The 17,276-nt window shown below is 40.6% G+C and overlaps 1 protein-coding gene across 6 annotated transcripts in view; it reads left to right on the top strand.

The window, feature by feature from the left end:
• The window catches only part of VGLL4 (vestigial like family member 4), a 151,532-nt gene that overhangs the window by 63,126 nt on the left and 71,130 nt on the right, over positions 1–17,276 (top strand). Inside the window, exon 1 of one of the 6 annotated variants that reach the window (XM_060023063.1) lies at positions 9,392–9,907. The exons of the other annotated variants lie outside the window; for them this stretch is intronic. Within the exon in view, the coding sequence (XP_059879046.1) occupies positions 9,826–9,907 (82 nt within the window). The 5' untranslated portion in view covers positions 9,392–9,825. Of the gene's footprint in view, positions 1–9,391; positions 9,908–17,276 lie in introns of those variants that run through there. 6 annotated transcript variants of the gene reach the window in all.

Genomic DNA, 17,276 nt, shown 5'->3' with positions numbered 1-17,276 from the left:
TTTATAATATCCTCCAGATAGAAACTACCTAAATGTCCATCAACTGCAGAATGAAGTGTGGTCAGTTAGAGCAATGGAATACTATACAGCCACGAAAAGGAATGATTTTCACCTTCACTTAAAAAGAAGGCTAACATTCATAAACATAATGTTGAGTGCAAGAATCCAGTCACATAAAGGTACATACCATATGATTCTATCTGTATTAAGTGGTCAAACTAATCTAATGTTCTTAAAAGCTAGGATAGTAGTTACCTCATGGGGTAGTTACTGGAAGGGCGCACAGGTTGGGAGGAAGCATTACAGTTCTATTAAAAAACAGGTGTGTTGTCTGTTTTTTAGACTGGATCCTAGTTGGTTGAAAGGGTGATTCTGGAGGTAGAAAAATGGTGCCTAATGAACGAAATACTGTGAAGGCAAATTGAACTGCTAGGTGAAGATTGAATCAGAAATTGGGACTGTCAGTGACATTGACCTTCAGATGTTAAATATTTAGGACTTTTCCTCCATTGGACTTCTGTTTTTACCATGGCAGTAAGTGCTAGCCAACCTGGCAAGAATACGTCTGTGGATAATAATAACTGGTGAGAATGTGAATGTCAGAATAATATTTTATTTATGAAGGTTCTTTGAACAGGATTTACTGAACTAAATTGTCTACAATAATGAAAACCACTAAAATAATCATTCTTGTTAATAAGGAAACATTTGTTTCAAGCATATAAGGCACTAGTTTAAAACTAGTAAGTTATAGTGTTTTGCAAGATATTTCTCCTTTCTTGGGAATGCTAATTAATTATATTTCCTTCCCCAGTGCTGATTTATTTAAAATATCAATCCTAGTCTGAACGTTTAAATGCTATTTTTATCTTAAATTCATGTTAGTAAAGCAGATTTCCTATTCACTCATTTGATATCAAGAGAATTGATTTTGTTAGGATTTTTTTAATTTTTGCAAAGTTTAATGAGAGTGGAACTGTTTGTTAAAAGAGATTCACTGTGACTTTTTAAGTTAAGTAAGAGGCTTATTGTGTTTGAACTCAGGTGAGAAATTAGGCAGTTTGCTTTCCCAAAATTGTCTTTGCAATTTAAAATTCACCCTTAGAGGGTGCTGTTGTATTGAAAGTTTAAATCTTTGCTTTGAAGAACCATTTTAAGTTTTTTAAAAAGTACATATATTTGTGTTAAAATCCCATTATATTATAGCACATAATCTAGTCATACTTAATAGAACTTGAGAGTGTTTTAGCTTAGAAATGTTACTATTTTATAAACAATAAAAGTCAAGATATGGGGCTTCCCTGGTGGCGCAGTGGTTGAGAGTCCGCCTGCTGATGCAGGGGACACGGGTTCGTGCCCCGGTCCGGGAAGATCCCACATGCCGCCGAGCGGCTGGGCCCGTGTGCCATGGCCGCTGAGCCTGCGCGTCCGGAGCCTGTGCTCCGCGACGGGAGAGGCCACAACAGTGAGAGGCCCGCGTACCGCAAAAAAAAAAAAAAAAAAAAGTCAAGACATACAGCTTAATGGCATTTGCTTTTGTGAAAAATTTGAGAAAATACTGTATTTTTCATCGTCATTTCAGTGTGAGCAACTCCAAATTAGAGAAATAAGCAATGTTTTGTGATATATTTAGGAATTCTTTCCTTGACAGAAAATGTAAAAAACACAGAGAACTTAATAGATATTCAGGTTTGCATCCTTGATACTTGAGGCATTTGAAAATTGTTTTGTTTTGGTGTCTTCTTTGATTCAACAGGTACACTGTTGAAGACCTACTGTGTACAAAACAGTCTTTATAATCACGTAGGGGAGAGATACATAAATCATCTCGTAGTCTGCCTTGGTTTAGAATTAATGCAGCGTAAACCTAAAATACAGTGGACTCATAAAGAGATTAATCCTAGCTAATGGAGTTCTTGTGAAAGGTGGGATTTTAGCTGAGCTTTTGAGGAGCCACAGAACTTTGCATTGTAAACAATATTTAAAAGAAAAAGTTTCGTTCCTTAAGTCTTCTTTCTTACCACTCAGTGCTAAGTTTGTTTTCACCTAAACCCTCTTCTATGCTTTCCTTCTCTTACAACCTTGTCTTAGTAATTAAGGTAATATAAAAAAGTGAGAGTGCCTTGACCAATGAGGTATTTAACAAACATTATCATCACCATTGTTGCTGTTACTGTTCATGTTATACTGAAGAATGTGCCCATAGATTGCAGTGGGGTCTGGAGATGCTCTTAAACATGGCACTTCTGCACGTCCAGCTCTTTGGTTAGTTGATGATGTAGATCAAGTTACAGTCAGACGTAACTTTCTTCCTTTGCTATGGTTTTTGATTATTAGTCACATATCAGGTTAAAGTGATTTGAAAAAATAAATGTGTGGTAAGGAGAAAAATAAACTTAAAAATGAAAGCATTAGTTAAATATATTGGTTACTTAGCATCCTGGAAAGAAGAGGGCAGTTGAATCCATTGGGGGGGACCAAGCAGCCCTGTAGGGTTATTTACCTTTCCTGGTGTCTGTGAAAAAATAATTGTTAGACTTAACATTAAAATATTCCTTGCTTGGCAGATGTGCTAATGAGAGCATTTTATTTTATTTCTTTCTTTAAATTTTATTTATTTATTTATTTATTTATTTTGCGGTACACGGGCCTCTTACTGTTGTGGCCTCTCCCGTTGTGGAGCACAGGCTCCGGACGCGCAGGCTCAGCAGCCATGGCTCACGGGCCCAGCCGCTCGGCGGCACGTGGGATCCTCCCGGACCGGGGCACGAACCCGTGTCCCCTGCATCGGCAGACGGACTCTCAACCACTGCGCCACCAGGGAAGCCCTAAATTTTATTTATTTATGTATTTATTTGTGGCTGCGTTGGGTCTTCGTTGCCGCATGCGGGCTTTCTCTAGTTGTGGAAAGCAGGGGCTACTCTTCATTGTGGTGCGTGGGCTTCTCATTGTGGTGGCTTCTCTTGTTGCGGAGCACGGGCTCTAGGCGTTTGGCCTTCAGTAGTTGTGGCACAGGGGCTCAGTAGTTGTGGCACACGGGCTTAGTTGCTCCGCGGCATGTGGGATCTTTTCGGACCAGGGCTTGAACCCGTGTCCCCTGCATTGGCAGGTGGATTCTTAACCACTGCACCAGCAGGGAAGTCCCAGCATTTTATATTTTAATAAGTGTCTCGAGAGTGATTTTGATCATTTGGCTTTTATGAAGCAGCTCACAGTTTTGCTGATTCTATTCTAAACTGGTAGCCAGCTCTCTAGCAAGTAGAACCATTTAACCTAGTCATTAGCCTGGGCTTCCTACTGTCATCATTTTGGCATCATTATTCCCCAAAGATGTTGAGGCGCTGCCGTAATGAACATTCATGGAGCCCTTATTTCATACTGTGGGGAGCTTTATACCAAGAACTGAAGCTTCGTTTTCCTTTGCTCCAAAGCTTATGGTCTAGTTTGGCGAATTGTTACTAATACATGAAATAATTAGTAAGTAATAGAAGACAAAAGCATATGCATACATGTCTACATTCTCTGGAAGTTTAAAGTACAGGGAGTTTCTCCTTGTAGACTGTTTTCCTTAGCCCCCCAGTTTTACTGAGATACAATTGGCATACAGCGCCATATTGTAGACTGTTCTTTAGGACAGATACCTCATTATAAACATCTTTAAATCTTACAGAGTTCTAAATAAATGTTTGGAATTTTTAAATCTTTAGCTGTTAAATCCTAATGAAAAGGACATTTCATGGTGTTCAAAAATTAGATACAAATGATCCATTGCTTATGCCTCACCAGGGCATATTTTCTCATATGTCCCTGCTTTTTAAAAAGTGAGGACCTTCCTTCACCCTCACATTGATTATATAAGGAATATAGTCTTTGCAGGTAAATTAGAGACACAGGAAAATGTAAAAAATGCCCACCCCTCCAAGATAGGCACTGTTAACATTTTGCTATGCTTTCCAATCATTTATTTATTTTTATTTATTTTATTCCTTTTGACTTTTTCCTTTTTTTTTCTTGTTTTTCATTTTAAATTAATTTTTATTGGAGTATAGTTGCTTTACAATGCTGTGCTAGTTTCTGCTGTACAGCAAAGTGAATCAACTACAGCTATACATATATCCCCTGTTTTTTGGATTTCCTTCCCATTTAGGTCACCACAGAGCATTGAGTAGAGTTCCCTGTGCTATACAGTAGGTTCTCATTAGTAATCTGTTTTATACACGGTGATGTGTATATGTCAATCCCAATCTCCCAATTCATCCCACCCTCCCCTCCCCCCCGGGTATCCATATGTCCATTCTCTAAGTCTGTGTCTCTATTTCTGCTTTGCAGATAAGTTCATCTGTATCATTTTTCTAAATTCCACATATAAGAGGTATTACACGATATTTGTTTTTCTCTCTCTGACTTACTTCACTCTGTATGACAGTCTCTAGGTCCATCTACGTCTCTGCAAATTGCACAGTTTCGTTCCTTTTTATGGCTGAGTAATATTCCATTGTGTGTATGTACCACATCTTCTTTATCCATTCTTCTATTGATGGACATTTGGGTTGCTTCCATGTCCTGTCTGCTGTAAACGGTGTTTCATTGAACATTGGGGTGCATGTATCTTTCTGAATTATTGTTTTCTCTAGTACAGTCTTTTAAATACATGTGTGTGTATATTTCTTTCTGCATATGTGTGTATACTTATAAATAAGCAAAATTGGTGCTTAGTGTACATACTATTTTTATATTTTTTATTTGCTTGTTTTCACTTAACATATGTAGTTCCATTAGCATATGTTTTGAGTATATCATTTTCTCCTGTCATTTTATATATATATATATATATTTTTTTTTTGTGGTATGCGGGCCTCTCACTGTTGTGGCCTCTCCCGTTGCGGAGCACAGGCTCCGGACGCGCAGGCTCAGCAGCCATGGCTCACGGGCCCAGCCGCTCCGTGGCATGTGGGATCTTCCCAGACCAGGGCACGAACCCGTGTCCCCTGCATCGGCAGGCGGACTCTCAACCACTGCGCCACCAGGGAAGCCCCTGTCATTATATTTTTTAGAAGGAATTATAATGGTTGCATACTATTCTGTCATTGATATACCACAGTTTTCATTCATTCCCTTATTTTTGGACTTTTAGGTTTTCAAATTTTCATTATTATAAATAGAAGCATGATAAGCATCTTTATGTAATTCTTTGACCAAATCTTATTATTTTCTTAAAACAGAGTTCTAGAACTAGAGTCCAGAGCAAGGAAAGGATGTGAACATTTTCAGCACTACAGACAGCTTGATGTGTATGTTGACTGCTTTGTAGAAAGGCATGGACTGCTTACACTTTTACTAGCAGTGACACAAATTCCAATGGCAGCTCACCTCACCAGCATTAAATAAGATTGAAATGCTTTGTCTTTTTGTTAATTTGGCAGGTAGAGAATCACTTAATTGTTTTTAATTTGTATTTTTTCTATTTTTAATGAGGTTGAATAGGCTTGTTTTTAAGAAAAAAATTTAAAGTGTATTTATTTTATCTTTTATTTGTTTATATTTTTGGCCATGCTGCGTGGCTTGCGGGATCTTCCCTGCGACCAGGGCTCGAACTTGTGCCCCCTGCAGTGGAAGGGTGGAGTCTTAACCACTGGACCGCCAGGGAAGTCCCTCGAATAGGCTTTTTAAAACTGTATTGGCCATTTGTTTCTCATGTTCTTTGCTCATTTAAAAATAATTTAGATTAATTTTTTTCTTATTTTCTCTTCTTTAATGTTTATATACCAAGAACATTCATCCTTCATCCACCATGGTATATGTCACAAATATATTCTTCTGTTTTGTGTTTTGCCTCTCTACTTGGTTTTGGTGTTTTCAGATGTACGAAACATAAAATTTGTATATTCAGTCAAATTCTACAGTAGTTTCCTCTGTGACTTCTTTCTTTGATTTAATTCTTTTTCAGGCTTAGAAAATGTTTCCCTATTCCGAATTAGATAGTCTGAACATTTTCTTACAGTTTTTAAAGTTTTTACTATGTGACAATATCTGTTTCATTTTTCTTATTCTCTTTCCAGTTCCACCCCAAAAATGTTCTTTGCTTTATTTATTTGTTTTATTTTATTGAAGTAGAGTTGATTTACAATGTTGTGTTAGTTTCAGGTGTACAACAAAGTGATTCAGTTATATGTGTACATATATATATGTATATATATGATTCTTCTTCAGGTTCTTTCCCATATAGGTTATTACAAAATATCAAGTATAGTTTCCTGTGCTATACAGTAGCTTTATGTTTTAAATATCTGATAGATCAAATTTCTTCATCCAAAAAAACCCAACTTTCTACCTGATTTTTTTTTTTTTTTTTGGTGGATAAAATTTAGAACCATCCTTCCAGTTTCCTTAAGAAGAATCCTGTTGGTGGTTTAATTATGACAGTGTTAGTCTGTGAATGAACTTGAGAAGCACTGACATTTTCCAGCGCTTGGCGTTTTTCGCTGGATATGTTGACCATAACCTGAAGCCTGATCAGAATCTACATGAGTTTTCCTCAGATGTGAGGACTTGTGTCCCCAGAAGATTCTGACAGAATCCAGTTGGAGAAACGTTGAGTTAGATAATCTGGTGTGTGCTGGGAGTAGGGAGGGGGAGATGGAGAGTCTGCCTTTGAGGTGTTTTCATCTTAGAGATTTGATTCAACAGGAATTTATTGATGGCCTGTCATGTGTCAGGCTCCTGCCAGACCAACCCTGCAGAGGTACAGAAGGCATAGCCCTTGCTCCTAAAGCCTGGACGTGCATAGGATGGAAGCATGTTGGTGGGCAAATGATGGTACAGGCCTGGGAGTGAGGACTCAGAGGGACGGGGGTCCCACAGGACAAAGGAGACGTGTGCCAAGTCCTGAAGGAAGAATGGGTGTTTGCTGGGAGAGAGGCTGGAAAAGTCTTGCACAAAGAGGGAGCGTGTGCACTGAGACATGAAATAATTTGGTTTTCGAGAGTAACTGTAGGTAGTTCACTACTTGAAGCGGAAGGTGGACGATGTGGGGAGCTGTGATAGGATAGGTCCAGCCGCAGGGACTGGCTGCCCTGCGGAGTCGGCAGGTGTGGCCGCCACCCTTCAGGGCGGGGCTTCTCAGACTGTCTGCCTGGAAGATTTACAGGACCTAAGATGACTCTGTCAAATTGCTGTCAAAGTTTCTACCTGTTCACTCTCCTCGTCTGTAGCTCTAAGTAGGACCACAGTAGCGTCCAGATTAGTGGGAAACACGCGGTGGGGGCTGGGGATTTTATTTTCCCTCTGCTCATTGCAAACACAGGTCAAGGTGTACCTGTGGGCCTGTGTCCACATGGGTGGTTGCCTCTTGGAGAGTGAAAACTACATTGTAAGTGACACTGAGTCATTAAAGGGAAGTTACTAAATATTTTACTCATATCGTTACCACTGGATTGTTTGGATCTGGTTAAATCACTGAACTTTAAAAAGAAAAGTTTCCTTCTCGAAATAAGTTGTGTAAAATGAAGTATCTGAAGGCAGGTGATTTTTTTCCCTCTGAGATGAAAGAGGTGGTTCTCAATCTTGGGCGCATGTTAGAATCGCCTGGGACTCTTTAAAATCGATCCCAACACTGGGCCCCACCCCCTCAGATTATTTTGGGGTGCACCCACAGCCTCAGGATTTTTAAAAACTCCACACTGATTCCAAGGTGCGCCAGCTTTCTCCCGTATGGGGTGTGCTAATGACTCATAACGTTTTCTGATTGAGAAGTTACGTCAAAGAATGTAGCACAGTAATTGTTCTCCACAACCAGCTGGGTAATTGAATTTGAACCAAAACTATCAGTTGAACTTGAATCTGTACCTAAAGATATTAAGATTAAGTACAATAATATATATTAGATGCTGTAAGAGTTTTCTTCTGACCCTCCCCGTCAAGTGCCATCAAGTATTTTAATTACAATTGATGGTGTACATACCTTTCAGTATAGCTTATTCAGATTCTAGAATATGTAATCTAGCATTAATAAATAGCCTTGTAAATTAAAGCTTGTGAAATCTCGATTTTTCTGTTGCCTCCTTCACCTGCTGCTATGCCAGTTACTCCTATTGCAGCAGGGACGGCAGCAGTATTGGGTGTTGTATTTATCTCCAAATAGGATTCTATTAGAACAACTTGTCGTGAACATGCCTGTTACCCAAAGTGCAACTGCCGATCTTTTAACATATAAGCCCTTGAAATTATTTATCCAGTTCTTATTTTAGAGTATTACAATGTCCAGTCTTGGTCTACAGTATAGCACACCCCTTGGTATTTTCTAAATCTCCAAATAGCATACAATAGTATTAGCATAGAAACACCTCCTGTGGCAAATTACTAGTCTATTCATGGTGCCAAAAGCTAGGTGCCACCTCCAAAGAGAAAATTATTTTTCCCCTTTATTTTGCCAGTGTGTTCTTCACGTGCTGAAGATTCTGAACTTTCAGTGATTTACTGACTCAGTAAATAGCTTTTGGGCACCACTTGTGCTGGATGTTGGAGATGTGAAGTTTAAGGCCCAGGTCCTTACAGTAAGACGTGATGTGCTGGCGTGCTGTTCTGTTAGCCTCTAAAACACAGAGGGGACAGGTTTCCTATGCGCAAAATGAAAATAATTTTATCCCTCCCGCCCATCGTGTCAGGTAGGCTTCGTGTTTGGGATATGTAGTCTTACTTCCTTAAACTCTCTCTCTTTCTCTTTCTCTCTTCCTGTTTCTCCTTATCTTTCTCTCTCCCTCTTCCCCTCCTTATTTTTTAGAAGGTTTTAAGGGAATAACACACTCTGAAAGTAGTTCTACCAACTATTTTGGGAGCCATATACCATTATTTAATCCCTCTGAGCCCCAGTTTCTGCTGCTGTAAAAAGGTGATACCATCCCTGACGTGTTTATGTGAGTTGTTATGAGAATTATGAGAGAAGTTATATGTAACATGACATTGAAATTTTAAATATACAGTTAAAGTGTAAATGGACCTTGTAAAACGACTTTTAAAAGAGAAGGAAGGAAAGAAAAGAAATATGTGGTATATGTACCACAGCAAAGCACTTTGGGTTTCTGAAACCCGAAAGTGAAGCTACACCAGAGTTAAATTCCATGGAAGTTTGCTTCCATGATGGATTTTTGACTTTGTACTCAGCTCCTGAAAAAGCGACTTCCTGGGTTTTCTCTTCCCTCCTCCGGTTTTGCAGCGGCAGGGCTGCTTCCTGTCAAGAGCAGCTCTGCCCCGGCCCCTCCTGCAGACTCTCCGCCTCCTCCTTCTCTTTCTTTCAAACACTTAGTACATTTAGAGCCTGATCTTGTGCAGAAAACATCCCTGACATGTGAAGAGCCCCGGGGATTCAGTGAGCATGCTCCGCGCTCCCTCCCGCTGGGAAGAGGAAGCTCGTCCACATACGAGTCATTCCAGGCATAGTCGGCGTGTCAGCGCAGTGAACTCGCAGCGGGCTGTGAGCGGCGCGAGCGCGGCTTTGTCCTAGGAAATGGGCTTCGGGTTTTCCTTCCTTGCTCCTTTCTTACGTCGAAGAAAGACCCGTAAAGACTTCTGAAACGATTTTTAAATGCTCCATTGAGGATCCAGGACGTATACCGTCTGCCCACGAACCCTTGAAGGGTTTTCTGCAAGTTCGATTTTGTGTGCGTCTTTTTTTTTTTTTTCACTTTTACTTTGTTTTGATCCGAGGCCGGGCCTCCGTCTTTGTGAAGTTTAAGAGAAGAGCCAGGAGCTGCTCAGCACTAGTTGATTTTGGAAACGTACTTTTTCGGGGCGAAAGCAAAGAGCTGGTTTTCTGTGCTAGCCCAATAAATGCTATTTATGAAGATGGACCTGTTGAACTACCAGTACTTGGACAAGATGAACAACAACATCGGGATTCTGTGCTATGAAGGTAGATGTTCCCTTCTAGAAACTGCTACCCTATTGCTTGGGTCAAGGCCACTCCTCCTTTCCGGTTCTCATTGCCTTCTGTGCATTTTGTTCTCTTTCTTGAGACTTTAGGGTGCTTTGAAAGGCAAGCGGTTCTTAGGTACTGTTTTCAGGACAAAGTTTGTTGTTTGTATCTTAGCCTTCAGGGGTTACAGTGGAGGTGGGGGCGGGGCAGGGGCGGGGAGGTGGGGACATATACATTGTTAAAAGTTTGCTTTATGCTTGCAACATACTAACTCCTCACATTTTAAACTCTTTTAAATTGTATTTCTTTTTTGATTTCTGTTGGCGTTTTCTTTAGAGGAGGAACTTCTGGACCCAAGTAAAAAGTTAAACATGCCAGATTTTCTCTCTCTCTCTCTCTCTTTTTTTTTTTTTTTGCTTTCATACTTACACTATCTACGTACAGTATTCCTGTTGTAGTCCAACAGCCAGCAAGAACTTTGGATTTTCACGTAGAGGGGAACAGAAAGTTACAGTGCGTTTTTGTGTTCAAGAGCGATTGTCCCAAACAATGAAGAATTTTTCTATTCAGTTTGGGGGCCTGGAAGGGCACCCATGTCACAGAGCACAGACTGGCCCTTTGTCTGATTTCCCGTTTCCTGTACAGCTCTGGGAGAGTTCTGACATTGAAGGATGTTCCCTCCACACTCCTGTCCCTTGTGGAAGTGATTGCACAACCCACCAACCAGAAAGCTAAATTAAAAAACAAAAACAAAAAAACAACTCGGAAATCTTACCACTTATTACCTCCTACTAAACCATGAGGTATTTCCCCACTGCCCTGTAGTATTTCAAGCTGTTTCTATTAGTAGTAAGAAGAGAAAAGGGAATTTCTTAATCCAACATTATCTACGTGCGATTTGAAAAAGTGGTAATGGTCTGAGTCTGAGTAGCCGGAGACACATCTCCGGGGGAATTCAGCTTGGCAGGGGAAGTGTTTTTTGTTTAACCACATACAAATCAAGGAGACTTCTCCCTTCTGATTCAGCAGGAGAAGTTTCCATGTCTCTGCCTATAGTGAACTGAACATTGCTCTAGAAAGAGAAAACATGGAAGAAACTTGGGAGGGTGAGCCGATCCACTTGTATTTTTCGTGTAGAAACTTTAGCCCTGTTGCCCAAGCAGTCAAAAACTTACCCTTTCCCCTTCAAGGAAAAAATCTCATTCTTGGTTTTATTTAACTTTGTGGATGAGAATCTCATATTTAAAGTAGTCTTTTTTTTTTTTTTTTTAATCCTACTTGTTCCAGGAATGCGAATTTTGGTGAATTGCTTTCTTTGAATCTGCCGCTTTAAGTATCATCCTGTTTCTAAAGTCACTCATTTAAAAGGCAGACTTTTTTTTTTTTACATCTTTATTGGAGTATAATTGCTTTGCAATGTTGTGTTAGTTTCTGCTGTACAACAAAGTGAATCAGCTATACGTATCCATATACTCCTGTATCCCCTGCCTCTGGAGCCTCCCTCCACCCTCCCTATTCCCACCTCTTTAAGTGTCATAAAGCACTGAGCTGATCTCCCTGTGCTGTGCAGCTGTTTCCCACTAGCTATCTATTTTACATTTGGTAGTGTGTGTATGTATGTATGTATGTATGTATGTATGTATGTATGTCAATGCTACTCTCTCACTTCGTCCCAGCTTCCCCTTCCCGCCCCCCCTGTGTCCTCAAGTCCGTTTTAGAGTGGTCTAAGCAACAGGCCACCAGGCGTGTTTCCTGTGAAATTAACATTGCAGTTAGTTTAAAAGAATTTTTTTTCAGTGAACAAGAAACTGAAAACTTCTAAGGCACTTTCTGTTGGATTGTCTTTGTCATTGAGTAATAAGATATTTTCAGAATAAAACAAAGCATAATAATCAGCCTGAGAGAGGAATATAGGGATTATTAGGAAATTGATACCACGTTAATTTTTTGTGTCTGCAGGTGGTGAGGAAAAGCTTACGGAAAGCTTGTCCAGGTTGATCTGTTGTTTAGTAGGTACCATACACGAGAGTGGTCTTCTAGGCTCCCTCCTTAATTGGGAGGAAGAAACTTTGATTCTGAAAGTTGAGTAGATGTGTGGGATGATGTGCTGTAGTCTGTTTGGTTTAAACATCTGCTGCTATTTTCCTTATTATGAAAGTTAACATTATTTTAACACCAAAATAAATACACAGGAAATGAAGAAAAGCACAGCAAAATCTGAGTGGTGTTTATAGTGGGCTGTTTATGTCCTAGTGGTTTTCTCAGTGTAAACATTGCACACATCTGCTCTGAACTCAAAAGGGTGTTTAGAAGATGGGCATAAATCTTAGATGGGATTTTTGGGGGGGGGTAAGAAAAGTTGGAATAGTTATTGTTCCTTTTAAGTCCAGCACTTTGAGAGTATTCGTATTAAATCTATCAGCTCACCAGCATTCCAGGGAAGTTATTTGCAAAACGGAATGTACAGTTGGTGGGCAGTGTTTGATTTCACTTAGGGCCCAGGCGTGTTTCACGTCTCTTAAAAATAAGGGACAAGATAGTTTTCTGAATTTTTAGTCTTAAGAAGGTAAGATGTTGATGGTTAATTATTCTCTAGGTTAGTTGTACTGTTTTCCTTATTTGTATTAGAGCTCTACTCCACAAAATAAACCATGTGTCTGCACCATCTTTCCTCAGCCTCTCTAGGAACTTACACACAAATAGGTCTTTTTTAGCCAATTCTCTCATAGCCTGCAAGGTCTTCCTAAAACCCCACATTTAGGGTAGACTCCAGATGGCTTAGATATGGACTCTCTGCTGGGTGTCTGCTCCTGACTTTCACCATAGAAATCCACAAACATAATTGAAAAGAGAATTAAGGGAAAAAAATGAACCACAAATAGATATGGGCTGGGGACCTGTTGGGATAGGAGAAGATGATTGGCAAAGGGCAGGAAGAATCTGCGTTTGGCTAACTTATGGAAACTTAACTACCTTCATTGGTGATAAGCCAGTTAGCAGAACTCTGCTTGGGTCTTAATGTGTCTTTTCAAAAGTCTCTGGTTTATTACTGAAATTCTCAAGTTAGCCAGTTCATCATTCATCACCCTTCCTACTGTATGTTCAAATCATACCCGCTTGAATCCCAGTTTCGCCTCTATCTCCTTGAAAAGGAGCCTTCATTTTTTCCCCTCTGAACTCCTGAGAATGCGCCACTAATAGACCGAAAGCCTCATGAAGGCGGGGCTTTGTCTCGGTCACTGTATCCCTGAGTCCTGGCACAGTGCCTGGTGTGGCTCTCAGGAAGTGGTGGACTCAGAAATCAATGAAGTCTCTCTGTCGGCAGCTGTGGTCGCTGCTGTATAATTTAGCACTTAATTTTATACTGTCTCATGTTCTCTAATTATCTAATTATTGCAGAGCTATCCAGGGCCTTAGATATAGCTAATACATTTGCCTCGTTTTTGCCAAGAAAACTGAGACCTAGAGAGGTAACTTGTCTGTCCGAGTTTATTCAGAAAGTTTGTGACAGAATTGAATTGGGGAGCAAAGTGGTTTCAGTTAGGCTGTGATTCTTCTATACCGCACCACCTCTCCAAAATTATTTGATGTCTTGCCTCCTTAATTAATCATCACCTCCTTGATGTTAGGGGCCATGCTCTGTCCCAGGGACCTTCACAGCCCGCAGCACAGGGACAGCATCTTGGATCACGATGCACAGCTGAGTCTGACCTGGATTCTTCTTTGCTCTGAAACCAGTTGTTGGTCTAGGTTCCCAAACTCTTGTGATAATCAGGGAAGACGGTAATCAGGGCTCTAGGCGAGGAGAGTCCTCGGAATTCGCTTTCCTCCCTCCTTTGGCACGTAGCTTTGTTAACTTTGCTCTGACTGCAGGGGAGGAGGCCCTGTGTAGATGCCAGTCACAGAGAGTTTCCTCAAGGGACCAGGGAGCTGGTTCGACCATGGACTTTTCTCAAGATGGCTGATAGTTCTATTTACATAATTACTTAGTGCTGAAAACTTAGGTCCTAATAAATGTACTCCTGGTTGGCCGTGGCTTTAAGCTGCTGTTAGTGATACTTTAATTATGGGTTAAGAGCCATTAAGGTGTAATTTGGTAGAAGAATTCTTCCCTTTTAATTTAATGGTGTGATTTATATTGGGAGAAAGGAAGAATAGATTGTATCTTCAGATCTTCTGAAAGTTTAAGAGAAGAGCATTACAAGTTCCTGGACTTTTAGAGCTGTTCATTGTTTCAGAACTTAATTATCACTTGTTTCATCACAGGCTACATATAAATGAATTTTCTGGAATTGAAAGGAAAATGTACACAAGGAGGGTGGTTGAGTCGAGTGAGACCCCACTAGGGATGTGAGCGAGGCCCATGCCCTGCTGACGGATTTCTTTTGTTTTCTGCCAGTTTAACCAGCAGCAGTTTAATGGAGTCCTGGTTTCATTGTTCTTTGTCTAATGAGCTCAGAGGCATCAGGAAACTTAGGAGTGTCCGGTACTAGTGAGTTGAAAAGGGCACAGAGCAGAGCTGCTTTGTACTGGCTGTATTCTGTCCCCCGCCCCGAACATCAAGTGACCAGCTCTTCACCCAGGGGTGAGGTAAAGTGTCTGCAGCTGTTTTGCTGTGGAAATTCATTTTACTGTAGCTTTTAATTTGTAGGAGAGGGTCGGGAGTGAAGGGGGAGGGGGGGAAGGAGAGCTGGAGAGAGAGGGGGGAGGGGGGAGAGGAGGAGAGGTTGGGAGGAGCTTGGTTAATAAAACAAACTCAGGTGAACCCAAGAGCTCTCCCGCGAGGACCTGGCCAGTACGTATTCCTTCTATCTACAGTTTGGGAGGGAACGTGTGATTATCCCCTCCTTCCTTCCGGCTCCCCTCCCTTGTTTCTCTACCCTTTTCTGGAAGGATTATTTTACTTGGCTGTTTCTTGGAACCTACACCAGCTTTGTTTTGGAAGGCGGATTTCTCTTCCTTCCTTCCGCCTTACTTCACTCTCGTCCTCAGGGCCTTCAATTCCTAGGGTGTTTGGATTCGTTCGCTGTGAAGGAAGATCATTTTAAAAACACACCGTAAGATATGAAGAAATTCCCCCTCTGCGTGTGAGAAGATTCGATACCTCTCCTTAACAGTTCGGTTCTGCTTTATTGTGAGGATGTTGCAGAAAACTGGGTTTTGTCGTGAAGAAATTAGATCCAGATTTAGCACTTCTGCATGTACACAAAGATATAAAAGCAGTCTTACCAGGGATTGTTTCTGACTGTATCTGTTTTATCTCTCTGTATCTGCACGTTTATTCCGTGACTGTTTATATTTAGTGGTGTCTATGTATATACTGGGCTCCTTGCAGCTGAGCTCAAGCCTTCCTCAGCAACGTCAGTTTGTCTTACAAAATAGTCCCTCTCCCTTTTATTTTTTAATGAATTAATATATCAGCCGCTCCCCCCACCCCAGCCCCCCAAATACTTCAACCACTTTATTTTAGAAGCAGAGTCTGAAATTTTGATTTTCTCTCTTTTGCTTTCCTTCTCTCTGCCTTCCTGAATGTTACCTGTTCTACTAAGTTCTGAGGGATTATTGCCATCCGTTTGCTTTCTTATCTTGCCTTTTCTACATTTTCTTTCTTAGAATTCTGTAGATTGTTTTAATTTCAGTGTATTGTATACAGGATATGTTTTAATCCTAACAATGTGAATCACTTCTAGTTGAAAGAATGTTTATTTATGCTAAATAAAATAGAAAATCTCTTCTGAAAGTTGTCTTTAATTTGTGGCTATTTGTGTGATCTTTTCTGAACTCTTAACATTTCACCCATCTGTTTGCAAAGAAGTCTGTAAACATAACAAACTGAAGTTTGTTAGTAAGTGATTGGAGAAGACTCAGTACTGTGCTTTTGTAACCCAGTGTCCATTCTCTTAAACATGTATGGAATGCCGCTGCTCTGCTAAGGAATGTGTTAGGTTTTGGGTTGATCTTTCTCTGTCTGTGTCTGTCTGTCTCTCTCTGTGTGTCTCGGTCTCTTAACATTTTTTGTTATGGAACATATATAGACATAAAAGTACATAAAACATATGTGTAATTTATAGTTTAAAAATAATCAACCTTGTAATCATCATCAGGTGAAGAAGTATTCAACTGCCTCCTTCAAGTGTTCTCTCCCAGTCAGAATTCCTCCCGACCCCAAGAGGGCGTCGCAGTTGTAACTTGCTTTTCTTTATACGTTTACTACCTATGTGTGCCATTCTAGACAAATTAGCTTAATTTTGTCTGGTGGGGTTTTTTTGTTTTTTTGTGGGTTTTTTTTAGCCCTATTTGATTGGAATTATCCTGTAAGTCTTCTCTGTGTCTTGTTTATGAGATCTTTTAAAGTAGTGGCCATGTCCTAAGAGGTTGTCTTCTCCATATGAAGCCTGCTTCTCGGATGGGGGACGGCTTCACCCTGGAACTTTCGCGGATGTCCCAGCCTCCCTTTTCACTCACCTGCTGCTGCCCTGTTAACAGACGTGGTGTTGCTTTGGTCTGAACTTTTTTTTCAGTCAGTATTTTGGTCACAGTCGTCACCACTGTTAAAGCCCACCAGCATCCATGTGTAATGGAAAATGGTGTGTTAGAAAAATTCTGCCCAGCACAGATGTAGAGAACAAACGTATGGACACCAAGGGGAGAAAGTGGCGGTGGGGTGGGGGGGGGTGAGGGGGTGGGATGAATTGGGAGATTGGGATTGACATGTATACACTGATGTGTATAAAATGGATAACTAATAACAACCTGCTGTATAAAAAAATAAATAAAATAAAATTCAAAACAAAAATTCTGGCCAGTTTTGGAGAGCGTAGGACTGGGGGAGGGTGGGGGGATGCTTCTGGAGATACATAGGTTAATTAGGGTCTGAAGAGAAACTTTAGTTGTGCATTAACGAGCAATTTGCTTGAAGGCTGAGACCTGTTACAAGTCAGCTTTGTCGCAGCGCCAGGTTTCCTTGGATGGTAATGCAGGGACTTTTAGATATACAGAAAAAGCTTAAATTGTTTGTTCCAGTACTCAAACAATACTCTGCATTGTATAGAGATGGCTGCTGGAGAGCAACAAAGAGCTGAAACAATAGGCGGCCTCATGCACCACCTAAAATTATGAATGAAGAAGGACCCTCCGTATGTATCCCTCTTGGTGTTTATTTTATATCTGTTTTGCATGAAAAGAGTTGCCTGTTAATCCTTCTTGGCTAATGATTAGATTTTAATGGAGTGAATTCCAGAATTGAAGGGTTTGAGGCAGATGCTTTCTGCCGAGCAGTGTAGCACAGTGTTCACACTCCCTCACCTTACGCTGGACAGAGCCTGTGCTGTTTCCCTGTTCACAGTCGAGGGAGTGATGAGTGCAC

This window comes from Delphinus delphis, chromosome 10 (assembly GCF_949987515.2).
Source record: "Delphinus delphis chromosome 10, mDelDel1.2, whole genome shotgun sequence".
Taxonomy (NCBI): domain Eukaryota; kingdom Metazoa; phylum Chordata; class Mammalia; order Artiodactyla; family Delphinidae; genus Delphinus; species Delphinus delphis.
The sequence above is the reverse complement of the archived record's forward strand: the minus strand, read 5'-3'. Positions and strand labels throughout refer to the sequence as shown.